We start from the raw sequence: 27,517 nt of genomic DNA, 5'->3' as shown, positions 1-27,517 counted from the left end.
TAAAAGAAAAAAATCGCACGCAAAGGTACAATGCTCATTAACCACATACATTTTTTATGAAAAGCAGGCTTTTTTTTAAACACTCCTAAACAATTTTTCTTTGTAATTGCTAAAAAAAATATATATAGATTCCCAAGACACTGCGCTTTGGGTTGTTGGACCAATTCTTGAACTGCTGTAGCTCAAGCAAGGCTTTGGGCTGCCAGGATAAACCCCCACACTTGCAAGGGGATATCACTCAAAACTATGGGGAGAGATCAGTAAGACTTGTAATTGTAAATTATTGAGAACATTGTTATTTAATTACGGTCTACATGCCATGTTGTGTACTAATGACCAGACAGAAATGTTTTTTTTTACAATAAACACTAATTATAAAATGTTAGACGTCTAATAGTTTGTATGCAAATTTTTAAAAATATTTAGTGCAACAATGATCTTAAAATGGCCTCAGTCTACTCTACAGATTTAAAACATCTCTAGCAAAAATACCTCGTATGAACATCTTATCCAGATTTTTTTAAAATATATACTATGCATTTAAGAATGTGTTTAATGTAAATTCATACCATTTATTTTACAATATAACTTACATAACTGTCCTGAAATAACCTCAGCCCCTGCAGTCATTATATATACATTACAAAAAGTATAAAAATAGATTAAAAAAATTTATACCCATTTTCCCTTTACCAAAAAAGCATATAAAGCTTTTTTTTACATTTGCTTTACAAGTACATTGCAGTTCGTGAGTCATCGTTATTCGGTAGATTTAAAAGTAATGTCTTCCGGATATAAATTAAGGAACCATTACACAAATTGTTATTAAATTTGAATAGTCTGATTTATGAGCTTGGTGTATGGTTAACGTAGTAGTTAATTATGAGCTTTTTCCTTTCAATATTTTTTTTCTTTGCAGGACAAAAAAACTATTATGAAATAACACCAGCAAGTGAATACCAATGATGCCAGTGCACTCAAAAGAGCGTCGCGCTACATGCCATCAAACCTCTCGCGCGCGTGGCAAATGAACCTTGACCAGTCCCGCATGAGGCTCTGAAAACCTGCCAAGAGAGAGAGAGGTCACGCTGGCAACAATTCAACACTGGATACTTTATTAGGCATGGAACGATTCACCACAAGCCCGCACCATATCACCACTTTGATTCAATGCATTCAAATCAAGAATGTATTCTACCTTCAAATGAATGCGTTATATTTGCTTTGTCCCATATAGAGTGTCTCGTTTGTATCGTGTCCCCATGTTTTGTCTTGTTATCCTTATAAAGGACTGTTAGCATGCGATTTGCATGCATTATAAATGATGTATTGTTAAACACTTTTATTCTTGTATCACACGAGCATAAGTCAATTTTAGTCAATTATTACATGCCTGCAATTATTTTTCACTGGTAAACAGCTCAAACATTTCAGGTGCAACATTAACTAATATAATGCAAATTTTCCACTATCATTTAAAATTTTAACATCCATGACCCCAGCTTAAAAATTGAGTGCCAATGAAGTCAACAATTTATACAGTGAATAGGCATGTGCCATCATCATCACTATCAGCCATGATCAATCGACTGTCGTATTAAGGTCTCCCCAAGTATAATTACTTCTTCATTTTCTTAGTTTTTTCGGTAAAGTCACGTTGAAGAGAAACAACAAAATAATAAAATATATATAAAACAATAAAAAATTCTCACGACGTTTCGACCATAACTCAAACGTCTTCACCTGAAGACGACCGTTTGAGTTATGGTCGAAACGTCGTGAGAATTTTTTATTGTTTTATATATATTTTATTATTTTGTTGTTTCTCTTCAACGTGACTTTACCGAAAAAACTAAGAATATGAATTACTGCAGTCACGAAAGCTTTAAATCAAAACTTCTTCATTTGTTGCCAAAACCCCTCCCGAGTATTTTTTCAGAAGGATCTTTCTTATAGCGTGTGGCTTTCCATATAAAGTCTCTGAAGGTGACCAGAATGCCCAAAGATAATTCACTGATACGAGAGGACAAACATTCAACATCTGCACAGAGGTCAAAAAAACTACTTGCTGTACAAGTCTTCCACTGGCAGCCAAGTCATCCCTTGGGGTCCCGGTCAACAGCAAAATATATGGACGTGGCGGCTTGTGAAGCAATTCTAAAATGCTTTACCGTTGACTGTATTACGCAAGCACTTCAAAGGGTCCAGTCGGCGTATTGCAACCACCTGCCTCCGCTGGTACAGAGCTCTGCTTTAAGCTTCAATAGCATAGCTGTGCGATCAAACCATAACTCATGACAGCACTTCAATTGTCGCTTTCTTTTCAAGCAAGTGCCAAAACGACACTTGACACAGAGGATCCGATACCACTGCTGACCATTTGTCGATTTGGTAAGTACGGCAGTTGACGTTCCGAATAGCGAGTGGTTAAGTTCAGCTCAAGGTTTGAGATAAAACAAAAGACCGTAGTGGATAAATAATAAGGGGATTTTGTATACAAGTGTTCAAAAAAATGTCAGGCCTAGCAACCCTCAAAGGCAAGCCTTTCCACATTTTACCAATATATTCCACTGATATGCAATTTAAATTAATCCATCACATATTGCACACACCCAATGACTTGTAATCATGAAAAGCTGCACCATGGGAGGGGTACCAAGCAATGAAGCTTGGGGAAATGCTCGTTTGGAGCTTGGGTGTGCAAAAACATGTGGTTCCGTAGCTCTATGCCACATTGGAGAGGACAATGTGGCTACCAGTTTATGGGCTTCAATAGTTTTACCCACAACCCTTTGTCAATCCAGGACTGAATGGAGTCTGCCCCATACGCATCATGATTGGTCATGAGGGTTCCTGGACCGGTGTGGGTAGGAGAAGTTGAGCATAGATATGGGAACGTGAAAGTAAAGTGCAATAATGGATTTTGCTGCCTTGCGCTCCGATGACCACCCCCCCATAGCACGGCAGCCGCAACCAACAAAAACCTGGCAGCAACGGTGGCAACTGACGGATGCACTATCCAGGCTCAACCCCAATCCTGCTGAGCTTTCCAGATCTGATGAGATCGGGAGCATTTCCGGCGATTTAATCACGGGCGTCGTTATTTCACACATGAATGAATACGTCCGCGACGGGCCTTCTTCGCATTGTGGCCATAAACAATCAACGAACGAGGGGGACGCGTCCCACCTGTACTTATTTTTCCGCAAGTAGTCGAGCACGGCTGGCTTGAGCCGGGACACTCCTCCCCGGCTGTTGTTCCCTTGGCCCGTGATGACTGACAGAACGCTTGACTTTCCCTGGCCCTGGCACTCTGCCATGTGCGTGCGTGGGTCAGGGCGACAAATAATAAAATAAACGTTACCCAATGTCAACAAACATGACCTTGTGTTCAGCAGCAGCCACTCACGGAATTCGCATGTCTGGCATGAATCCTATTGCAGCGCACAATTCCAATAGTGAATCAATTTGTATCTCAATTATTCCATGTGGCTGCACTGTTTATAAACATCAGTGGGTCAATGTTGCGATGGACCTCAGTTTTGCACAGGACACTATTTGGCTTTGATAGAGCATTTAAAATGACCTGTGATACCTTAATAATGCATGTGGTCATGAAAGTACGTTTTGTGCTCATAATTGGCTTTGCAGAGTTGAATACTCATGTTAATTCTGAAATGACAGTCAGTTTGATTGCAACAAAAGTCAACGATAAAATGACTGCTGCAACAGTGTTTGAGTGTGGCAATCATACTAATGTTTAGAACCCTAAATTAAGATTTGGCACAACATTCCTGTAAGTTATGCAACTTGACAAGTCTTTTCTGGATGACGTAAAAATGTTATACAATAGCCTGCAAAAAGATAAAATGATCAGTCTACGGTTCAAACAGCCCAGGCTATGTCCTAATGGGAAGTTCCAGTTTATTAATAATGACAAATGCAAATTGCACATTTCAGGAAAAGTACATGCGGTGGCAGAGTTGACGAGTTTAAAAAAACAAGTGATTTCGCATTCATGAAAGTAATGCGATATGAATGAGATGGTCAGTATAATTTGAATGGGTCCATGATGATGGTCTTGGAGAAATGGAATGGATTAGCTCTGAACTGAGAATGATGGATGACCATAGAAAGACCCGCAGCGATAGCTCCAGTTTATCGTACACCCACATTTAGCATATTTATGTACAATACACCCACTTGTTTCTGTAGCCACTTATGCATGCAAATAGTAAACAAACGACCAAACAACCACATCATAAAACCAGTCGTTCCGTACCATCTCCCGGCAACGCATAACACCTTTGAAAAACTTCCAAGAACAATCGCCCATTCATATTCACAACCGCTGCACCGCAAATACGGTGGCATGCATGACAGGCACGTGGAAGCACGCGGGCGCGCACCTCTCTGTCGCTGCTCGAGGACGTCGGCCAGGGCGGCTGTGGCCTCGCCCACGTGAAGTCCATGCAGGTCAAGGATGCTGTGCGGGAGCAGCGCCATGTTCCGCTGCTGCAGGATGGCATGTGCCGCAAGCGCATTCGCCTCCTTCATCTTCTCACCGTGCAGGTGGCCCTGGGGTGGCACGTTCAACCACAGGCGGGATTCTCTCTCGATGCCAATGCCACCCGGAAGCCTCAGTAAGTGATCAACTTAATCTGTCGAGGATATACATCTCACTCTGTCTGGGCTATCTTCTCTTCTGCATGAAATTTTCCCCCAATCGTGTGGGGGTCTACCATCCTGGTCCTCTTAGTCCACTTATTCCAGTTTTTGCCACCTCCACACCCATTCCACATCCCTTCATATCTTGTTTTACCATTTCAAATCACCGCTTTCGAAACCTGCCTCTCGGTCTCCCCCCTGGCGTTTCCACATTTCCACATTTCTTCTGCAGTGGTTTGAGATACTTAATTTCTGTGTAAACATTTAGTAAATCGGTTAGTTGAGCTTGCAGATGGTCTTCATTTCTAAGTGAATGGATCTAATCTGATGATAAATCTATTGATACTAATCATTATTGCTTTATTGACACTCAATTTCTTTATCATATGAATACGAGTTAAACTAAAAGGATCTTCAGTCAGTCACAAAGCGTGGACCTATTTCTGGAAGAAAAAAAATAACTCGTGTAACTGGAATAGATTTGCATGTTTCAGATAAATCAACACAAGGCAGATAATGCGTGGAGAACAAAAGCCACGCACACGACCACCCACTCTCAACGACGACAGTACCCGGGGTTTATTTTAGGTCATGTGGAGAGTTACGCGCACGCTGGAAATTCCCGCAACAGGCTCAGCGCGGCCGAAATTCCCGGCCCAAGCGAACGCACCTGGCGTGCGTAGTGCATGGCGACATCGCGCATTCCCCGGTGGCATGCCTCGGCCGCCCGCTGGAAGCACTCTCTCCGCCGCTGGTGGTGCGCGAAGGCTTCTGCGCGGAAGTCGGCGTAGTCCGGCGCTTCCATGTCCTGGAAGGCGGCGTCATCGCTGTCTGGCGCTCGGGGCCCTGCGACGGACTGCGAGGGTGAAGAGGTGGCAGGAATACCGGCGCCGCCGGTACCGTGTAGCGCGTGCTCCTGCAGGCTGAGGCGTAGAGCCGTCCGCAGTTCCTGCCGCTCGTTCTCGCTATACACGTCGGAGGCCACCACCGTGCGGGCTGGGCTGGTGTCAGTGGCCAGAACGGAGCTCAGGAACTGCTGCGTGCTATCCAGGGAGTAACTGTGAAAGTGAGAACGCAATCAGCTGATTGTGATGTTCCCAAGCAAAGGATTTCCCAACCGGTGGAAAATAAAAGATGTGTAAGCTCAGATCTCAAATGAATCTCAAGCTAGCCCAGCGTGGTAGTATACACCTGTAATCTTGCACTTTCGACGTTAGGGTTAGTGGATCACGAAGATTTGTGAAACTACAAAACCCACTGGGCTGTGTGGTGGACAGGATATCACAGTGCAGCAAGAGGGTCTGTGTGGAACTTCAAGCTTTATAATCCCATATACGTGGGCTTTCTTGAGGTGCTCCTGTTTCACATCATATACAAAACACTAATAATAATGGAATTTGGCCAAAAATGCAAGAGCAAGACCCTGCTGAAAAAGTGTCTTGAGACTCAGTAAGGCCTTCGTAATTAAAGATACAAAATCTCATTATTAGTTTCTGTACAAGAATAAAAACTCAACACATTCATCAATTACACATTCAAGAAGGGCCATTCCCCGAAACGTCACTTATGATATATATTGTTACTTGTGCACCACTGCCAACACTGAATAGCCAAATAATAACACTGAAAGAAATTAAATTGTGTATTCATTTCATACAGCAATTTAAAATATATTTACAAACGTTCTCAAATGCAATACAATTTGGATAATATAGCATCTAAATATAATAGCATCTCAGCACGCTGTACAGACCTTGAACATCCTGGTAAAAGGAGGGGGGGGGGGTTAACTAATAATAGAAAATTAGATGGTCAATCATAGTCAGAGGAAGATTGTAAGGTGATCAGCCTGGATTCGAACAGGGGCAGGAAGTCAATGGCACCGATGGCCGAGGGCAAACAAGTTCCACATTACGCAGGCAGGAGAGAATTAGTAACCTCCCACTGAGCGATGGGTTGATGACAAAAGGTCTCGGTTGCTGGAGTGGAGAGTGTGTGGAAGAGAGTAGAGTGAGATGAGAAGGGGAAAGTAGGTAAGGACAAGCCCAAAAGGGCCCTTGAACTCAGCACCAGCCCAACATCCTAAAGAGGACAAACTTGGCACCAATTCTAAGCTTTTCTGGGAAAATTGATTCCTAACACATCACTGATAATTCCCCCCCATCGATAGCATTAGCACAGAATTATTATATTGTTTTAAGCAGACCGAAGAAGAGGCAGGCACTCACTCATGATCTCTGTAGACATCCATAAGAAACTGACGATCGATGCCCGGGAAAAGCTCGAACAACTTCTGTTCTTTCAACTTAGCCGACGCGTCTTTTTTTGTCCTCGTTCTTTTTCCTCCTCCCTGAGCCAAATAAATGTAGAGGCAATGAATTATTTATTACGGCGAGCTTCTTAAAAAAACAAACATGGACAAGAACTGTAAACAAGACACCTAGCGAAACAATTATAGTTGAAACTTTAAAAAATATGATTATTTTAAGGTAAAACTTTCCATTACTTTAACGTAATATGTATGGGCAACGCATTACGTAATGTGGTAATCTCGCAAATAAATAAACATTGACCAAAACAATTGTAAAATTATATCGTCATATAAAAATATTACGGATAAAATGCACCTTACAAATGTAAACTATATTATTACACGTACAGCCCCTTGGTCAATCCACTACTCGATGAGGACCTCCCCACACCGTGCAGGAAGGGTTACTTGATCATACTTCACCACAATGGTCAGTGCGAGTTGTGAAGGTCGTTATTACATAAAACTAATGCAAGGGTTAAGGAAAGGAGCCTAGAGCAGAACATATTGCAAAAGTAGATATTGAGCGGTGGTTGTGAATAACGATCGAATACCAGCCAAATTAAATCATCTCCTGTATAGATGCTCGATGGATTGTTGCATCGCATGACCACGAGAGATGGCAATGGCTTGGGAAGGCCTTCATCCGGCGGTGGATAGATCACGGCTGATGACGGTTGAATGCAAAAAGTAACACATTTCCAGAAAATAAGCTAACTTAACCCCCCTCCTTTGACGCAGGTCACAACCCGTAAAATAGGAACACGTACTAAAATTACTCGCAAAAGCGTCAGAAATACTGCAGCGGGAATCTCATGGGGGTGCGACTGACTGTGCTCACCTCTTCCCTGCTCAGCTGGGAGGCCAGTTCCTCTGACATGATGTCCAGCAGCGATGAGGGCTGCCCCTGACTCTGCCTGTAGCTGGGCGCGTATGGAGAATCCCACAGATCCTCGTCGACGCTGGGGCCCAGCAGCAGAGACACCGGCATGGACGTCCACTGCTGCCGGCGGCCCGGCGTGGCATTAGAGGCACTACCGGGTCTGGGGGGGCCGCGGTTTTGCGAGAACGAAGGCCTGTCCGCTGCTTGGTAGTCCTCGGACATCATAAACTGGGACCTCGCGTCTGGAGCAGGGCAGTTACAGGAAAGAAGAATAAATCGGCCCCTGTTCATGGGTGGTTGTTCCAGCCAGTAATATTGGAGTATCCAATGGCTTTGAAGACTTATTGAAATTGAAATCTGGGCCACATTTCCTTGTTTGAATACATTCTACTCAAAAACAACTCATTTGAAAAGGGCCAAATGGCAGATGAATTAAATCAATCAGGATTTATATCGTATCTAATTGTGACTGCATCCTCAAGATGCTGTACAAAAACATTGGGCATATTTATTTTATAGCAAGGGTCAAAATTAAGGTTGTGAGTCTGGCCTTGCAAAGTGGCAGAGTCGACAGCATGGATGGCTGGGAGAAAGGAGCTCCAGACAATGGGGGCAGCAGAGGAAAGCAAGTGACCTCCCACTGAACAAAGGTTGACTGGGGGCTTCGAAAGCCTCGATTGCTGGAGGGGAGAGTGCGTGAAGGGGAGTAGATTAAGATGAGAGAGGAAGGTGGAGGCAGGGAAAAGTGACTGCCTATACCGTTAACTACCAATTGATTTCCCTGAATAAACCGATGTCGGTTTTTATGATAGAAAATTAAATTGAAATTACCTGGATCATTTTTGGAGGCTGAAGCAAAATTCAATATATTTTGGTTGTGGTCATTAAATTTTTTATCGCATTTACAACGTTCAAGTGGGATCCTCTTACGCAGCGACACTTAAAAAATTTGTATTGGTTAAATGTGTAGTGTCTTAAAAAATTACTCACACCGACACGTTGTAACAAGTCACCCGCTTCTTGTGCCAGTTATAGGCACTCCTATAACTATCTGTACGGTCACATATATTTAACTTCTCCCCGCTCTTATCTATTCTGCACCTCACTTATCCTGCACTCAGCAGCTCTGCTCTCAGCAACTCTGCACACAACGTCTTCACACTCAGCAACTCCGCACACAGCGTCTTTGCACTCAGCGACTCTGCACACAGCAGCTCCGCACTCAGCGACTTTGCACACAGCAACTTCGCATCTCCACCGCTGCCCTCACCTACGCTCCCTCAGACCAGCTCACCCGTCTGTCCCGGGCGGGGGATTCGGCCAACACCCACCCGGCGACGGCGTGAGGGCTGAGGTCCCGTTTACGGCTGGAGCGGCAGCGGTGAGATGTCTTCACTCTTGGTTCCCAGAAACAACAACTCCCCTCGCTTACACACACTCCCGCTTATATCCCCATGCTCATTCCGAGTCCTCATGTGCTTCACTTAAGTTGCCGCCAGGCCGGCAAATGTTGTCCCATTAATTCCTTATCATCACCCCCCATCTCCCGTCTCCTAGGTGCCAACCTCCGGTCACAGCGTACCCACCTGTTCGACCACAGTTGCACCCGCTTCTCCGCTTAACTACTGTTGGTTTGTCGGTGCAAACCTCATGTTGCAACCCGCACACCTGTTTGCCCTCCGTTGCACCCGCTAACTGTGCGCACCGCGTATTTCTCTCCTCTACAAATGTTTCACATGAATAACGTTGTAGCACTGCCTCGGTCTTCACAATGTACTCTTTAGAAACCACAAGGGCCAAGAGATAGGTTTTAGAATGTCATACATTATATTGGTCATGTTTTCTAATAACACTGAAAAACATCAACATTCTAACTAATATACCATTCACTATCATGATCCCCAAGGGTATGCTACGATAGGTCATGCTTCTAAAATAATATTGCACTGTTGTTAATACAAGTAGGGTGTTGTGCGTGATATATTTGTACTCTTTAATATATTTTAAACCATTACCTTCTTGCAAAAGCTGGTAAGACAAGGCCTCTTCCTTCTGACGGGCCTACACAAACACGACAGCATCAAAAGTATTAGACATAAATAAGTAATGGTATTATATTTTTTAAGATATCCGATTCCTCCATATTTGATTTCCCCCTACTTATATACTGGTCAATAAACTATGGTACATTCCTGCAATTGCACAAGTACAAACGGAGCTCAGGATGATGCGGTATTTAGACGTGGGTGAAATAAATTTCCGTTCTAACAACAATGTCATCGAACCTAACTTAAAGCAGATGCTCACTTCAAATGTATTTAAAACAATCTGGGATAAACATTACCGATGCATAATTGCATACACAGCGACGCCTTGGAAGAGATAACAAAAGTCCAATCGTGTGATCTAATCAGTAAATAATGACGATAAAAATATAGCACTGTATACAAATGCCTTCTGGCTGCTCATATACTACAAAATCTGATATTGCATTCAGCAGGTCACAAGAGGCTATATTAAGCTGTGAACATAACAGAGTTGTGTTCTAACTATTCCAACCGTTGAACAAAGACAGTTACTGCATCGTGCGCTTTAAGATGCGCTTCAGCGGCCATCTGGAATGCTGTTCCTTTCGATATTAACAAGCCACTGGAGCTATGCACTTTAAAATCTAGATTGAAAACTAATTTAGAACTCATTTTTGTGTTAAGTTTGTTGTCCTTCTCCCTCACATCTGATTAGCATGGTTGGCTAAGTACGGTGTGAAAGAAGTTCAACATACATACATGTCATTCCAAGCTCGATACCGTACAGACAAAGGTGTTTGAGCAAAGGGGAAATTCAATACGGCGAGTGAGTGAGCGACCAATGGGAAGTGCTTTGTGGCAAGAGGTCTGGTCTGCGGGGAGACACACACCATGACGGAATCCTTCCAATGCTGGTGAATCATCTGCGCCATTTTCATATCGATTCGCACCGCCAGGTCCTCGGGGGCCAGTGAAACTGCATGCAAGGAGTCAGAGTCAGCAATGTTCACAGCAAACAAAACTGGATAGCAGCGTTGCGCTTGAATCACAGGCCACGCACTGCGTGAACTTTGCCGCTTGGCAGCCTTCAGCTTGACCGTGTTTAAGCGATAGTTGTATTTGCGGAGGAACTTTGGCCTGGAATGACCAGTATAAGGCAGATAAGGTGCCAATTCTTAAATGGCATACTAGTCAAGACTAATCTTAATCACACATTGTGATTAAGACCAAAACAAATGAAGGTAATAAAGAACTGCTTTATAGAAGATTGGTGGGATCTGCAGCTCCCTCAACATTACTGCACTCAGGTGACACCAGTGATATTTTAGCACAGGCAGTATGGCAACAAGAGAGTGACTAAGAGGACAGCAGTGGCCTTTATAATTTACTGCAGTAGTTTTATAGGCACGATGTCACAAAACCTTTTCATAAGCAATCTCAAGAGCCATTATCACTTATCAATTGCCTGCTCTGATTTGACTTTAATTACCAGCGCCACAAATGGAGTTTTGACACTCCCGCAGCTGGAGTGCCATCAATATGACCGCTTTTTCAAACGCAAGTGAGAGCATTAAGAATGTATAGGAGTGGTCACTTCCACCCGAAGGGGCCCATTAGCCCTGGCCCACTACAAATTAATTGACTCGGCATAGGAAAGGCGCGCTCTACATCCCGAATGCTGTGGAAATATGTCAAGCTGTAGTTTCTAACCATCCGGCCACGATCGAGAGTTCGGTTTGCCCTCTCGCCGGCGCTGCACCGATTAAAATGTTTGCCGCCACGCTGTCAGCACGGGGGGGGGGGGGGGAGGGGTGGGGGGAGGACATGCCAGCCAGGTTCATGCCGCAAGAATGCAGTTGTTGCCGAAACCAGGCTTTCAAATACCCGACTAAAATATAAACAATAAACTACGACGCGTCGCACCAGTGCAGATCTCGACACAAGAGGCTGGAAGCATGAATATAAGATGCATCACCAGTCGGCTAAAGAATAGCATCCACATGCAAACATAAACGAAGCTGCAGCGAAGGGAAGAAGCGGCCATAAACGCAATATCTGGTTATGTGTAAGCAAGTATAGATAACATACCCCCACAGGAAAAATCACCAGTAGCTGCAGAGATGCGGACAAGAAAATTTATATTTAACTTTTTAAAAAAAATTCCACAAAATTATTTCGGTAAACCTTTGCAGTCTACAAAACACCCTGGCAAGCGAATTATGCTTAATTTAATATCCTGGCTTTAATCCATGGCTTGACAGGGCAGAGCAAGTGTTTTGCGTAGACACATTTTCACTCGCATTGTTACCACGTGTGAAGACACAAAATATGATTACTACTGATAGCTGAGGGGCTGAATGTTCCCACCATCTTATACCACACATCACAAAAAGTTATAAGATACAGGCTCTACTATTTACCATAATCATTACCATATATACATTACATAAATCATCCCAGTCACCATCTTCCTACATATTTTGTAAATAGCCAGCTATGCTGTAACAAAACGTACCGGTAAGCTCCTCTGAGCATATTCAAGTGTGGCAAAGGCTTTTTATTAAGCACCTCATTGCTACCCAGATTGAACAGTGTAATCAGTGTGAAGCTAATATTTTTGTTTACAGCTCAATCTGTTTATCGCTCATGTTTTGCTGTAAGTGCTGCAATATAAGTTTTTTAAAACGGTATGAACCTGGCAAACTGAGTTCTGTATCCGATTCTCGGTCAAGGCCAACATCAGTGGGGATATCCAAACTGGCTCCTGTGTCCCCTGCACCAATTCACACGCTGATCAGCGGTGGTGAAGTATGGCCAAATAACCCCCCTCGCGTGGGAAGAGTCTGCATCCAAACAATGGGTTGTAAATCAATCATCAGATCAACATACAAAATAGACTCGTGCGTGTTTAATGTAACCCTCAGCAACTTACAATCATCCAGGCCAATAGGGCCAAAGAGCTCTACGAGCTGTATAGCCAGCTCGTGGGGGAGGGAGAACTCCAGGGTGGACAGGTGGGGAAGGGCATTGGCTCCATCTCCCGCCAAAGGCTGTGCAGTCCTCCCCGCCCCCGGGCCCTTGTCGAATAAATCATCGCCTTCCACTTCCCGCACTTGACCAACGGCACTGCCCTCCGTCGCCCCGCGAGACAGTGCTTGCTGCACTGCGCCCGCTTCTATTTCGATGCCCCTCGTGATCGCCGGCTGTGCAGGCCGCGTCTCTGAGGTACCAGCCGCTTCCAGGACTGGTGCCGCCAACGAGGCGTTTGATGCGTTGCCCGGGGCCATTGCCGTCCGAGGGGTGAGCTGCTCCCAAGTGGTCACCGTCTCACTGGCGCGAGCCCTTTCCGATGCCCGTGGCACCCTGTTGTCTGAAGATCTTAGCTTGTCATCCGTGGAAATAATAATCTTTCTGTCCAGCATTGAGTCATCTTGAATTGCAGCACTGTATTCGCAGCAGTCACCTTCTTCTCGCTCTGCAGGATTGTCCGTTTCACCTTCCACACGGTTCACATCATGGTTCACAAACGTACATTCACAATCGGCACCTTTAGTTTCGTGACCTAAGGAAACCTCATGCCTGCTCTCTCCGGGTACAACATTTTCTTTAGGTTGGACATTATCGAAGTGTTGGCCACCAGTGCCTGTTGTACCATCAATTTCTTCACCCATTTGCTGATGTCCACAATCAGACAAGACTGCTGTGTTTACTTCACTGACAAGCCTCGGTGGGGTGTTTTTCCACCAATCAACCAACGTATCCTCAACATCGTATTTTTTTGGGCAGAAACCAATTCCACTTTCATCTTCTTTGCTTCCAGTGCCGATGCTTGTGTTGCTGGGGCCAGTTTCAGTTTGTTTTCTGACAGGCTGAGCACGAGCAGTGTGACAAAGCACGTCCGGTTGCATTGATGAATCACTATGCAATACACGGTTCAATACTTGGGTATTTTGATTCGTTGAACACTCCATGGTTTCTATCTCCTGCAACACATCTTCATCAATGAATGATGCCGCTTCAGTGTCAGTTTCTTTTTCTGTTATTTCTTCAGACATTTCAACACCTGATTCGATTAAAACATTTACTGCCCAGTTTAAATTCCTGTTACATTTTTCATAAATGTCAACCAAAACCTCTCTGCTGACTGATCTAAAATGTGTTACCAAATATTCTGCATCTCTCTCCGGTTCAGGATTATCCATGTCTTCTGTTAATATACCTTTGTCAAGTTTTAATTTATAAGGAATATTGGGGCCCGTTTCATCAGCAGTTGCAACAGCTTCATTATGGATAGTAAATCGATCTGGATTCCCACATAGAACTACAAATGGATCAACACTATCCAATTTGTTTTTAGTCACCTTCCATATCAACGCAAAGTCCTCTGGTGCTGTGTAAGTGGACTGATGTTTTCGATCCAAAGGACGCGCAGACTTATCGTGGCTATCGACCACAGTGTTGCCATCATTCTGCAAGCTCAACGCTTGTGAGAAATGTGCAACTAACTTAACTGTTTTGGCAGACCGAGGCATGGAGGTAACGGCAGCTGCACCTTTCGGATCATGAGAACCTTCCATTGCATCACTGGAAACGGCCAGCTGTTCGTTCTGCTTCAAGCGGACAGTTTCCATTACCTGGGCCAAGAAGGGATTTTCATCAACGAGCGATGAACTGGCCACTTTCAGAACATGAGGTACGTTATCTGAACGTCCTGTAATCCGACCTTCAACGGCAGCAGTAACCTTATCTGTGCATGATGCACTGACAATGCCCCCAGGCTGCCCACGCACGGCTTCCTCGTTTTTTTCGAAATCCGCTCCTGTGTCATCGTGCGGCTGTTTAACGGAAAACACATCTTCTTCCGCCATGTCGGCTCCTTCTCCAGGCCCAGTGCTTACAATGTCAGCGGGCATGCAGGCATCAATCTCTGGTTGCTTCTGGGTAGCGCTGGGCTCAAAATCTTCATGCAGCTTCTCAATGCTCATCTCTTGTGCATTTCCTGCATCAAGGCTTTCATTTACTTCACCGCTTGCAGAAGCTGCAGTTTCACACCCAGGGATATGACAAATTGTTAAATCAGGAGCGGCCTGACTCTCAACTTCCTCTGTATTTTGCGTTGAGTCATGCCGTTGCCTTCTTACTCTCTGGCCAAGTGGGACAGTGGGAGTATCCGAGGGCCAGTCATCTATTGGATCAAATTCATTTCTCGAAAGATCAGAAGTTTGTTGGGGGATTTGTTTGGCTGGACTCTTTAGGTGCCTCGTTCGAGTCCTTTTTTTCATCGTTATGCTCAATGCAATTGGATTATCTGTGACTTCATTATCTGCAGCATTCATTCCACTATCAGCCGTTTGGCTCGATGCAAAATATTTGTCGGGTTCAGCCACTTCAGCTTGGCAATCAGAAGCCAACGTTTTTGGCAACCTCTCAGCAACCGCCCTACTTTCAAGTGGCAATACGTCTGGAAGAAGAATATTTTCTGTTGAACGTGCATCACTGTTATCTTCGATATTTTTATTCACCGTCACTACAGCCCCTTCAGAAGATGTATTGCCAAGGGAATGCTGTTTAAAACCATTGGATGGTCGCCCTGCACACGGCAGTGAGCCGTTTTCAAGATTAACAGCCTGCTGCAAGGCAGCTCTTTGAGTCTGGGCAAGCATCTGTTTAGATTTTCCCTTGACGTCTTCTTGTCTGCAACATGAAATTAAATCACGGACTGAACATTTTAACCTAAATGCAATTTACAGTATGACCTATTAATCACATCAAGCCACATCCATGACAGACTTTTAAACTACACACTAACACAACTTTTTAATTTAATTGAGCACGTTAAATTTGGAAAATTACACCGAATCACAATCGAAGGAAAATGCACGCAATATTGAGAATGCAATTAAGAATACTTCTGTAATTGACTGGGTTACGTAAGCAATGGTGTACCTCATTGCGGTAAAACAGTCGACTCATTTTCTTCTGTTTCACAAGTGCTATCAAAAACTGCGGGCGAGCAAGTTTCACTTACCCCACCCAATGGTCACGCGTAGATTTGAAGGAGCCCATTATTCTCTCCACAGTCATGTGACGCTCGTAATTGTTTAGCATGCGTATTATCTTCTCCCTAGAAATTCCATGTACATTTCGCCTGCGGACAAGAACCAAGAAACAATATCCACTTTGGTATTCACAAGAAAAAAATCAAAAATTACAGATTTCGACATGTGTTTTTAAAACTCTCATCAGAAGTAAAGGATGTTCAATGGAATGGTGAGTAATTTTAGGTTTCAATTATTGAAAAAAAATCTGAAGAACTGTTTTCATACTTTACAGGACTTACTTCTCCAGTTCTCTGGTCTTAAACTTCCATGGCGTTTCAGGCTCTTTGAAAACAATCTTGTATTTCCTTTGCAGTGCCTTTAAAACAACGGCATCACACGTAACATACTGCATTATGCCTGCCGTCCTTGATGCTTTATGTATTCCAAGGTAAACAAAAACTACTCCCGTCCACAGCCACTTCACTTGTCTACATGTTATTTCATGAATGTGGCCTTTCTAGGAATAACCGTTTTATGCTTTGTAAGAGTCAGTCGATGGCACTCAAAAAATCACTCAAACTCAACAAAAGCTGCCGTTTCAGATGCCGAAAAACATATGAAATGACACACGCCTGGGTCATGCTATTCGGTCATGGTCCTTATGATCACTGTTACATTGCATTTATGGCTTTTATTTTGGTGATTTCGAAAACGTTTTTTTGTTTTGGCCATGTTTTTGTTTATTGTAGTACGGAGTTGGACTGATGGCCTTAATCTTAGTTGTCTTGTGGTTGTTGTTGTTATTTGACTTGCATCCCACTGGGATTTTTGCACACAGCGTTGGTGTACGGTGCTTTTTCTGCAATATTTTGATGTTTTTTTTTCTCCTAGATTTTTCTGTTTGCACAGTCACACAAAGTCACTTTAAGATATTTTCTTGTTCATGTTTTTTGTTTGTTGCGGTTGCACCCGATTCAAGAGCCGAATGGCTCACAGGGCTATACCAAATAAATGAACTATGAAAACTATATCACGGCGTGTGTTTCTTTTGTCTGTGATTGTAATGATAAACACGACTATACGCTTTGTGCAACGATTGCTTCACATAAGAAACAACAGGTTGTTTTTATTCTACAGCTATGGACATTCCATTATAAATATAACAAGAGTACTATTAGAAACGTACAAGTCTTGATGTATCAATTACACGGTGTGTATATGTACACGTAGACTGAAAAAATGGGGAGAAATAGTGGAACGGTTAGCCCGCTGCACAACAAATCCTGCCGACCCCAGTTCGATTCCCACTCACAGCCAACGCCACTGACAATTATCTGAATCGCTTCTGGGCCTCCCCAAAGTCGACACAGCCTCAAATGAGTACCTGGTGTGGTGTGTAAACATCGCCACTGGGGAGACATATACGGTCGGACATGGTGCTGGCCACCTACCCCCTTGTGTACCATGTTGGCCTTCATAGGTGCTCGCTAACAGCACTTTCCCCAACAGTCTATTTAGGCTATATGGGGGGGATCTATGTTTTTGTACATGTGTGTGTGCAGCTATTCTACTACACCTGGTCATCAACGAAGAAGCATGCGGCATGATGTTAATAACATGCTCCTGCACTTTTTCATTTTACAGGCAGCTTCTGTGTATGAGGCGAGCTGCTGAGCATCTGTGTTTGTGGTGTGTTACCATGGCAACGTAGGGTCTCATCTCCCAGCTGTGCGTGTTGGTATTGTCAATAATGATGGGTGACATTCCTGCATCCATCGCGTCCCTGGCTTCACGCACAAAAAAAAACTATGCAAATGCATCCTAACCATTGCACGTGTTACGCCCGAACATGCTCGCACTAAATCAGTGGAATCAAGTGCAACGGATAGGGAAGCTTGTTTTCATTGCACCCTCGTCCATATGTAATTCGGTGACCTTTTATGATAATTATATGTTTAACACTAGAAAAACAGACATTTATATTACAGGGTTTTTTTTTCTCCATTCTGTTGCACCGACCTTAAACAAGCAATGATGCTAAAGGTTATTTTTTTAAAGAGATATACACATTTTACGACCAGATAACAGCATATCGAGACCCAAAGTCTGCTATTCAAGGGACACTTGGATTTAAACAAGTAGTGCAAAACCATTTTTTTGTGTGTAAACAATACAATGCAAAAAAAGCCACATTTAACATTTCAACATAATTAAAAATACATTTTAAAGGACAGAACAAAATAATTATACATTTGACATTAAAAAATCCAATTTGTGCGCCTCCATTTTGTACAATCGTAATATTATTACTACGTAAACTAAAAGATATTTTTTTATCTTAGTGCACACTGTGAAATGTCCCGTTCTCAAAGCATTTTTGACAGTCACTTACATGGAGTATAAACCATACACATAGTGATTCATGTGCTTGTTATAGAGCTCTGGAACACAGGGTCAGGGCTCGAACTAACAGCTCCTGGAATCGAAAACAGCGCATGCCATCTCCGAGCCAAGTGTACCTCTCACTGCCATCTTACTTAAGGTACAAAAACCAACCGTATCAATCAGGTACCTCTCTTGTGGTTCCATTCATGCGCCTCGCCAAGCACCGAGGGGTCGTAGCAGTAAGTCCCGTTTTTAACAAAATAGTCGTCTGTGCTCAGGATGACCCCATTTGGACCTTGCTCCTTAATATTTCTGCAAATTTCAGATAAATAACTTTAGAGGTGAGACGCTGCAGTCAACTTTAGTCATCCATCAACACTGCTCCGAGCGCTAAAAAGTTATTGAGATTTTGAATTCCGTTGACAAATTACGTTGACAAATGTTGACTATAGCGGAGCATAATAATTTCGACTTGTAACAGCGCACGGCGTTCGCTCACTCTCGAAGAAAAAGAATGACTCACGAAGCGCAAGGAACCACGGACAAGCAGAAAGGTGGCCACGCAGTGAGCCGGTGCCAATAATTGCCCAAGCTCTTTGGTCCTCTGTGTAATAAGGTGTTATCGGCCAATTAACACGTGGGGAGAAACCGGAGCACGAGGAGAAAACCCATGCATTTGAGGCTGAAATACTCTATCCTATGCATACGTAAAAGGGGGTGTCCACATTTTTGCTGTAGCGCATTCTCCTGTCGAGCCAGGGTATGTCACTTCAACGCCGAGGGGGAAGGGAGTATCACAACATTTGTGCGATCCACCAACCTTCGCCTCCACAGCGCTGGATTACAGGTGTGCGCCACCACCGCCCAGCAATTCCAAATCGGAAAAAGGCTAATGGGGATTATTTAAAACCTATATAGCTATAAGTCTGGATTGCGGTCAGAAATAATTAGAATCAGAATCTTTATTTAAACTCTAGGAATCCAATCAGTTATGAAGCTCTTTTTCACTAATATCGAGCAGGTCAGCAAGTTACAACGAACAATGCAAAAAAGCCGAAAGGAGTGAAAAAGATAAAAAGTAAGCAAAAATAAATAAATATTCATACAGCATACAAGTACAAATTACATATGTATACATACATGCCGATTTTACAAAACTAAATGTAAGCTGGGGAAAGGCAGCAAAACAACAACAAAAACAGTCTAAGACCCCACTAAGACAACACAATCCCTCAATAAAATTGCACATTGAAAATGCACTATCGATCCATGCGTAGTGTAGTGAAATACGCAGTGCGCACAGTTAACCGAGGGCAACTGAGGGCAAACAGGTGCGCGTGAGGTTTGCACGGGCAAACCACCAGTTAAGGGGCGAAACAGGTGCAAACGGGGACAACCGGTTGTGCACGCTGAGACCGGAGGTGTTGCCAGGGAGATGGGAGATAAGGGTTGATTGATGGGCCGACAGGCGCCAGCCTGGCGAGAGCTTAAAGAGACGCACGAGAGGTCTCCGATAATTAGCAGAAGAATATAAGGGCGTGAGCAGAGCGGGGAGTTGTTGCCGGGGACCAAGTAAAAAGACATCTCGCCGCTGCCGCTCCAGCCGTCAACGCAACCTCAACCCTCACGCCGTCGCCGAGCGGGTGATGGCTGATCCCCCTGCCCGGGACAGACGGGTGAGCGGGTCTGAGGGAGTGTAGGTGAGGGCAGAGGTGTAGATTTGCTGTGTGCGAAGTCGCTGTGTGCGAAGTCGCTGTGTGCGAAGACGCTGTGTGCGGAGACGCTGTGTGCGGAGACGCTGACAGTAGCACTGCTGAGTGCAGGATAAGCGAGGTGAAAGGTAGATAAGAGTGGGGAGAAGTTACCGTATAGATCAGGGGTCCCTAACCCCCGGGCCACGGACCGGTACCGGTCCGTGGCCCGTTAGGATTCGGGCCGCACAGCAGGAGGTCAGCGGTGAGTCCGCGCGTGGCCCGCCCATTATTTTATCTACCACTTCCGTCCAGCCTCTTTCCCGCACTGTGCACTTGTCTTAGTCACAGTTCTGGTAAGCCCACAAGCTAACCCTCGCCAAAATGAGTAAAAAACAAACGTCGCTGGAGAGCTTCTTTGAAAAGGGAGAAAGACCCAATGATGAACCCCCCCGGTCCGTACATTTGTCTTCCACGAAACCAGTCCCTGGTGCCAAAAAGGTTGGGGACCGCTGGTATAGATAGTTATAGGAGTGCCTACAACTGGTCTAAGAATAGGTTAATAAAGTGTAAGCAGGTGACTTGTTACAACATGTCGGTGCGAGTAAATTTTGAAGACACCACACATGGGTGAGGACCAAACTTACAAATCACATTTGCAAATATGAATGTATCCAGCACCAATCTTAAATGATCTAAGTATAGTGCAGATCGGACAATAGGAGACAAGTAGGAAGGAAAAAGTGGTGCCGATCTCAGACAAGCTAAAAGAAAGTTGACTCAGATGGCCAGGAGATGTCATAGAAAGGAAAACTATCATAAGAAATGCGGTGCCCATGGCAGCACAACCATTGTGACTGAGAGGCAGGCCTAGAAAGAGGTGGCTTAGTGTGGTGACCAAAATGACTCTGGAGCAGATGTGAGGAATGAGAATAGAAAAAGGATCAGAAAGGCAGATCCTACATGAGAGGGGAAAATGTCAGGTAGAAGACAAAAACGTGTACTTTTGATTCATGAAATGCACATTGGTCGCAGGCCACATGGCAAAAAGCCTTAGTTACATATATGCGTCGTGATCATACGCAATGGGATTAAATGCACACATTTATCAGCGTGACTGTGGGCAGGGGGAAACATCACACAAATTCAATCCATTACCAGCAATGGAATGTGCATGCCTGGAACACAAGTGTCATTGCCTCATTGCACGTTTATTTATAGCGCTGCAATGTTGTAGTTTGGAGCCTCTTGATTATTTGTCACTCTGCCACTGCCACATGTGCACACGTTTTTTTGTCGAAACAAAAGTAATGAACAAAAATTTATAAAAACATAAAAGTGAATTTTTGATTTAAAGCTTTCGTGACTGCAGGGATTCAAATTCTTGGTTCTTTCGGTAAAGTCACGTAGAAGGGAAACAATAAAATAATAAAAATATAAAACAATAAAATTCTCACAACGTTTCGACTGCAACACAAGCAATCATCATGAGGTGTGAAAACCACAGGAAGAAAATTTGAAAAAAGTGGCGGTTATTTTTAACGTTAGCACCACGGAGAGCGATTTGGCAGTTATTCAGATGGACGAGTCCATCTATGTTCGGAAAAGAGGAGGGGGGAGACGAAAATAATGGATGCGGTCTGAAAGCCACCGCAAGCGTAAACAATCAATTAAGACTCGAAATGGTTTATCAAATCCTTCCAATGATTGCTGAGCCAGAATCCATCTTCTCGGTTGAAATTGTCTGTGTTTGTATATGTGGATAGCCTCATGAATGAATCTCTCATGGTAGCCCGATGGTTTGCAAAGCACCTCTGTCTTGGAGAAGTCAATGTCATGCGAGCCTACTGAATTATAACAGTGATCTTCCACGGCGGAGGTGTTGGTCCTACCGTGTTTTAGGTCTGCTTTGTGTTTTCTCGAATGAGGTCCGAGACATGTCGTTTGGTTTCTCCAATGTAACTACTACCACAGAGGCAACTTAGTTTGTAGACGCCAGGGTACTGTATGTCCGGAATCACATCTTTTACAGAAGGAACCAGATCACGGATTTTATGTAATGTGTTGAATCGGATCTGGATCTTGTGCTTATTCAAGATTTTGGAGATCTTTTTTTTTTCGTGATCCCCGTAATGTAGGGTAAAGTGATGGTTTTGAAAGGCTCCTCAAGAGGGTCCTTCTTCATGGTTGGAGTGATAGCTTTGCGGATTGTGTAGTCGGAGTAACCATTAGCCTTAAGAGCTTGGTGTACATGCTTGAGTTCACTGGCTATGTGTTCCTGGTCGGATATGCATTGGGCTCTATGGTGCAGAGTCTTGATGAGGGAATTCTTCTGGGATGGATGGTGGTGGGAATCCGGTTTCAAGTAAGCATCCGTGTGGGTAGCTTTCCTGTAGACAGTGGCTCATTGAACCATCAGGTCTCTTTTTTGTTCGGCCATCCAAAAAAGGTAGCTTGCCATCTTTTTCGACTTCCATGGTAAATCTGATGGCTGGGTGGCCAGATGACACTTTTGTCATCTAGCCACATGGCTAATGGTTACTCCGACTACACAATCCGCAAAGTTATCACTCCGACCATGAAGGACCCTCTTGAGGAGCCTTTCAAAACCATCACTTTACCCTACATTGCGGGGATCACAAAAAAAGATCTCCAAAATCTTGAATAAACACAAGATCCAGGTCCGATTCAACACATTACATAAAATCCGTGATCTGGTTCCGTCTGTGAAAGATGTGATTCCGGACATACAGTACCCTGGCGTCTACAAACTAAGTTGCCTCTGTGGTAGTAGTTACATTAGAGAAACCAAACGACATGTCTCGGACCGCATTCGAGAAAACACAAAGCAGACCTAAAACACGGTAGGACCAACACCTCGGCCGTGGAAGATCACTGTTATAATTCAGTAGGCTCGCATGACATTGACTTCTCCAAGACAGAGGTTCTTTGCAAGCCATCGGGCTACCATGAGAGATTCGTTCATGAGGATATCCACATATACAAACACAGACAATTTCAACCGAGAAGATGGATTCTGGCTCAGCAATCATTGGAAGGATTTGATAAACCATTTCGAGTCTTAATTGATTGTTCACGCTTACGGTGGCTTTCAGACCGCATCCATTATTTTCGTCTCCCCCCTCATCTTTTCCGAACATAGATGGACTCGTCCATCTGAACAAACTGTTAAATCGCTTTCCGTGGTGCTAACGTTAAAAATAACCGCCACTTTTTTCAAATTTTCTTGCTGTGGTGTTCACACCTGATGATGATTGCTTGTGTTGCAGTCGAAACTTCGTGAGAATTTTGTTTTATATTTTTATTATTTTATTGTTTCCCTTCTACGTGACTTTACCGAAAGAACCAAGAATAGAAACGTTAATGTTCACTGCAATTTTTTACCTGGATCCAGTATGATTTATCTAAACCAGAGAGCGAAGTCTATTTTAACACTAGACATTAGCAAGTGTAAAATTTAATAAAGCACTGCTCTGTATTGAAATATATATATAAAACATTCCTCTAAGAAGCATGTGCATCTTATACGCAATTATGTGGCTGTAAGCTTACCTGGCCAAGGTTGATTTCCCAGATCCTGGCAAGCCACGAAGCAAAAATAGGACCTTCCCTTCTTTAGACCTGGATCTCATCTTGCTCAGCGGAAATGGCTGTCTAGGCTCAGGCGGGGTTTGCGTTGGCCAAGGCTGCTTCGGCAATGGATGTGCATGTTTCTGCACTGGAGCATTTGGACGAAAAACGAATGGCACTGCCATCGGATTCATACTGTACACATTGCCACCAGGCTCTGTGTAACCATACACCTGGTGATTCCAGCTGTTATCTGTGGGAGGCATCTGTCCGAAGTTTGACATCAGAGGTTGGCCACCCCAGCCTTGCCAGCCACCACCAGACAGCCACGTCATAGGTTGTTCATGCTGGCTCAGTGGATGGGTCTGCTCTCTGCTGTATGAGGGAGGCCAGACCTGCATTGGTGTCCACTGTCCAGTGGAAATATTCTCATTTTGTTGCCACTGAGACTCAATGGACCCATCAACTTTGACCGTTTGTCCACTTTCTCTTAAACAATCAGATGTGGGCCTGAAGGCCGCATCAGGTATCTCCAATGCACTCCAACCATGAGAAGATGATGAAGTATCAACATCTTTTGCATTTTCTTGTCTTGCGCCACGATCAGCAGGTGCCACTCCATCTGTTACAGAATCAGCAAAGCCTCCAACATTTGACTGGGGTTCTTGTAAAACCGCAGAGCCTTCATTGTGCTGAATTTCTTCCATTTCATTGATGGCCATTTGCAGTTCTAACTCTGCTTCATCCACAACACTTTCACCTCTGTCTGCACGCATGTTTTCTTTTGTACTGCAAACTATACTTCCGTAATTATCAGAAAAAGAAACATGGCAATTTTCAGCAGGCTGCTGAAGGAACGGCACACCACTACCCTCCAGATTGCTGCTTACTGGCCCACAATTTTCAGAACTCCTGTTGCTTTGATGATGCCGATCTGAACGAGTGGTTCCAATAACACTTTCCTGTACTATACTGGAGGGAAAGGATACTTCTAAAACTGAACTCACAGCCTCTGATGGCAGCAGATTCAAAGTAGACCAGTCATCTATTGAAGAAGTCACAATACTGAAATTTGCACTGCTCTGCTCACCAGATGACACAGTGCCAACACTGTCAGCTGGATAAACGTAATTAAATTCATCTGCAGGTCCTTTCGTTGAGCTTGAAGTGTAAACGATATCACCGGTGTTTGTAGCTGACCTTGGTTGCTCATAGTCACCAATCCAATTACTGCCACCGCTCATCAGCTCGTGAGCAATGGCATTCAAACCTTCTGCCCTCAGCTGCTGTCGTGGGCCAACAGCCCCGCTGAGCTCCAGCAGGGAGTCCATTGCCACGTCAGCTAAACAAACCAGGGGGAGGGAGATGGCGAGAAATGTGTCAGCTGTGCAGGTTATGAACAGTCCAAGACAATCCATACGTCAGCATTCAATAAAGTAGCGTAATTCAATGATAGCAATCTAATAAACGACCACACGTTCTTCACAACACCTTTGCACTGAAATGCCCTAATTTGCACCATAAATGTGTCAATGTGGATTTTTTAAAGGTTATATGGGAATTCAACGAAAGTTTACGAAGTACAAAAGCCGTGTAAAATATAACATCGAACCATATTTTAAGTCGGTTACACGTGGCAGGTATTCATGACATTGAAGTAAAATGTAGTCTCTGCATAAAGACTACATTGCTGTTATTTAAAGTACAATACACACCTTTGAATACTTTCACCTTCCCACAGGCTATGTTTGTTTGGTCAAGATGATGGGGTGGGCAGTGGTTCGCAGATTGCAAGCCCACTTGACTGGGTTGGATTCCCAGCTATGGCTAACACGAGCGACAAATTATTGCGAAACCAACTCTTGTACCACCCCCCCACCGCCCTTCACCAATCCGCACTGCCCAGCGTGGTGAAGTTTAGTCATACAACATCTTTGACCAACGCAGCATGGGGAGACCGAACTTGAGCAATGGCCTGACAAACGGCTGTACATTATATTATCATGACGACGTCGCTGATATGGTGAAAATAATGAAAACTGTGATGAATACGGTCGTATAATCATTGGTGATGATAATACTTACAGTGATTGTGATGACAGTAATGATTAGCATATTGGCAATGATGTTGATCGTGGCAGTCAAGAGGATGATGACAGTAAATATTTGTGACTGACGATGACGTAGTGACGGTAACAATGAAGACGAAATGGATGACGGTTATGATGGTGACCGTTGTGACAGATGCTTTATGGTGAAGATGACAGTACAGTAATCGTGATGAGGATGACGGTAACAATGACAGTAAAAAAAATAATACAATTAATGAGGACAAGTGATCATGATGACGATGATTTTAAGGTTATGGCGTCAATGACGACGATGATGTGATAATAACAGCAACGATGAAGAGCTTGATGACAATGATGAAGATATTGACGTTAATAACGATAACGAAGACGGTGACGCCAGGCGGAATGATGATAATGAACGTGATAAAGTTCAGAATCAGCATACTTATTTATACTGGAGGAATCCGATGAACTACAAAGCTATTTTTTTCCACAGATGTCCAGTAAGGGCCGGTCATAACGTTACAACTTACAACTATACAAAACACGATAGGGGTGCAAAGTATAAGGTAAACAAATCACTTAAAAATATACAAACAAATAAAAAATATTGCCAGGTAAAGCCCACTGAGGTGTTAAGTAATTTTCAGAAGCGACCTGGCGTCAAATCATAGCTCAACAAAGTCACTTACCATGTGGAAATGTATAGCTCGCAAAATAATCTTCATCGGTTACTGAATAACAGCGATCACGATAAGGATCATGAAGACCATGACCGAGATTATTTTGATGTTTCAATAACAGTAACGATAAACCGAGGATGGTGATGAAGATGGTGACAATTGATTATAACGATGTTAACAATATAAAAGATGACGCCACATTTACCTCACGTAACGAACTTAAAACATGTGTTGTATCTATGTTTGGGAAACAACAAAGCGTGGGAAGGAAAACAAAAAAATGCCTCTTAACATTTACTTAAAGCTTTCGTGACTGCAGGAATTAATATTCTTGGGTCTTTCGGTAAAAGTCACGTAGATAGGCTCAACCTAGGGTTCAACGACCCAAGAAATATGCCTCTTAACAGTGCAAACTGTTACAACCACATTAACCATAACAATTTCCAATAACAGCAGAGCGGCGCACTACACCACCACCACCACCGTCTACAAAGCAATCGCGCCGAGCCCGATTAAAGTAACATGCGCACCGCTGAAGTCGCACTCCACCAGCACGATGTAGACGACCTGAGGATCCAGGTCCGGGAACATGGACACCATGGAATCCACCACCTGACCCCTCGTGGTGCTAGTTCCTGGGCCGCCCTCCCATGCTTCCTCCCCGGCAGGAGCGTGTAGGCCGTACGGGGTTTTCGGACCCTTAGCCTGTGCGCTGCCGACACCGGCGCGTTTCTTTCTGGGCATTTTTTTTTGTTGGTTTACGTTTGGATATCCAATTTACCGAAATATTTCACGGACTAATAATTAGTCGCCTGCGAAAACGTAACTTCGCTACTACTACGGTCTTTGAATTGCGCAAAGGGGGCTCCAAATATTTTTTACAATCGTATAACTCGTCTGTTTATCTTTTACAATCGTATAACTCGTCTGTTTCTCCACGGCGTCGAGGTGAGGGCCGAGGCGGCCAAAAATAAAATACAACATTCGCTCGCGAAATAAAACATCGTGGCAACTTTACAGCGATTCCGTGACATCTCCCCCCCCCACACAACGTATTGTTACGAATTAATGGGTTTTTTAAAATAATTTATTTAATAAGCCCTTGCGCAATTTAAAAACGCGTCAACTTTAACCTTTACGCTGTAATGACGTCATCGCCGCCGCC

At 43.8% G+C, this 27,517-nt stretch overlaps 2 protein-coding genes across 3 annotated transcripts; both read right to left on the bottom strand.

Annotated features, from left to right (window-relative positions):
• Nucleotides 1–1,098: 1,098 nt before the first annotated feature.
• N4BP2 (NEDD4 binding protein 2) lies at nucleotides 1,099–12,613 on the bottom strand. The gene is made up of 9 exons (XM_032955356.2): nucleotides 12,585–12,613; nucleotides 11,978–12,001; nucleotides 10,780–10,865; nucleotides 9,878–9,923; nucleotides 7,821–8,104; nucleotides 6,897–7,018; nucleotides 5,339–5,726; nucleotides 4,410–4,578; nucleotides 1,099–3,313 (listed from the first exon to the last, which is right to left on the bottom strand). Exons 3-9 carry the CDS (start codon nucleotides 10,825–10,827, stop codon nucleotides 2,832–2,834), a joined length of 1,539 nt encoding a protein of 512 aa, XP_032811247.1. The 5' UTR covers nucleotides 10,828–10,865; nucleotides 11,978–12,001; nucleotides 12,585–12,613; the 3' UTR covers nucleotides 1,099–2,831.
• Nucleotides 12,008–27,517, bottom strand: LOC116942910 (uncharacterized). Of its 2 annotated transcripts, XM_032955355.2 has the most exons (8): nucleotides 26,883–27,517; nucleotides 23,580–24,939; nucleotides 18,503–18,627; nucleotides 17,629–17,717; nucleotides 16,230–16,306; nucleotides 15,918–16,037; nucleotides 12,822–15,583; nucleotides 12,008–12,732 (listed from the first exon to the last, which is right to left on the bottom strand). In XM_032955355.2, exons 1-8 carry the CDS (start codon nucleotides 27,094–27,096, stop codon nucleotides 12,629–12,631), a joined length of 4,851 nt encoding a protein of 1,616 aa, XP_032811246.2. In that variant the 5' UTR covers nucleotides 27,097–27,517; the 3' UTR covers nucleotides 12,008–12,628. The 2 variants fall into 2 exon arrangements, with proteins under 2 accessions (XP_032811246.2, XP_032811245.2); XM_032955354.2 differs by having other exon boundaries at nucleotides 12,008–15,583.

The sequence above is a fragment of the Petromyzon marinus genome, chromosome 16 (genome assembly GCF_048934315.1).
Source record: "Petromyzon marinus isolate PM22_M1 ecotype Great Lakes invasive population chromosome 16, UKy_Petmar_22M1.pri1.0, whole genome shotgun sequence".
In the NCBI taxonomy this organism is placed as follows: Eukaryota; Metazoa; Chordata; class Hyperoartia; order Petromyzontiformes; family Petromyzontidae; genus Petromyzon; species Petromyzon marinus.
The sequence above is the reverse complement of the archived record's forward strand: the minus strand, read 5'-3'. Positions and strand labels throughout refer to the sequence as shown.

Bases quoted from the DNA above. Each gene is read 5' to 3' on its own strand.
- LOC116942910 (XM_032955354.2), bottom strand. From the start codon at position 27,096: ATGCCCAGAAAGAAACGCGCCGGTGTCGGCAGCGCACAGGCTAAGGGT. The intron at 24,940-26,882 runs GTGCGCATGTTA...TGGTTTGTTTAG, and splicing joins GGTGGAGTGCGACTTCAGCG to CTGACGTGGCAATGGACTCC. The intron at 15,584-15,917 runs GTAAGTGAAACT...TTCATGTTGCAG, and splicing joins ACGCGTGACCATTGGGTGGG to ACAAGAAGACGTCAAGGGAA.
- N4BP2 (XM_032955356.2), bottom strand. From the start codon at position 10,827: ATGAAAATGGCGCAGATGATTCACCAGCATTGGAAGGATTCCGTCATG. The intron at 7,019-7,820 runs GTGAGCACAGTC...TATTTGGCTCAG, and splicing joins CCCAGCTGAGCAGGGAAGAG to GGAGGAGGAAAAAGAACGAG. The intron at 5,727-6,896 runs GTGAGTGCCTGC...TCACTTTCACAG, and splicing joins GATGTCTACAGAGATCATGA to TTACTCCCTGGATAGCACGC.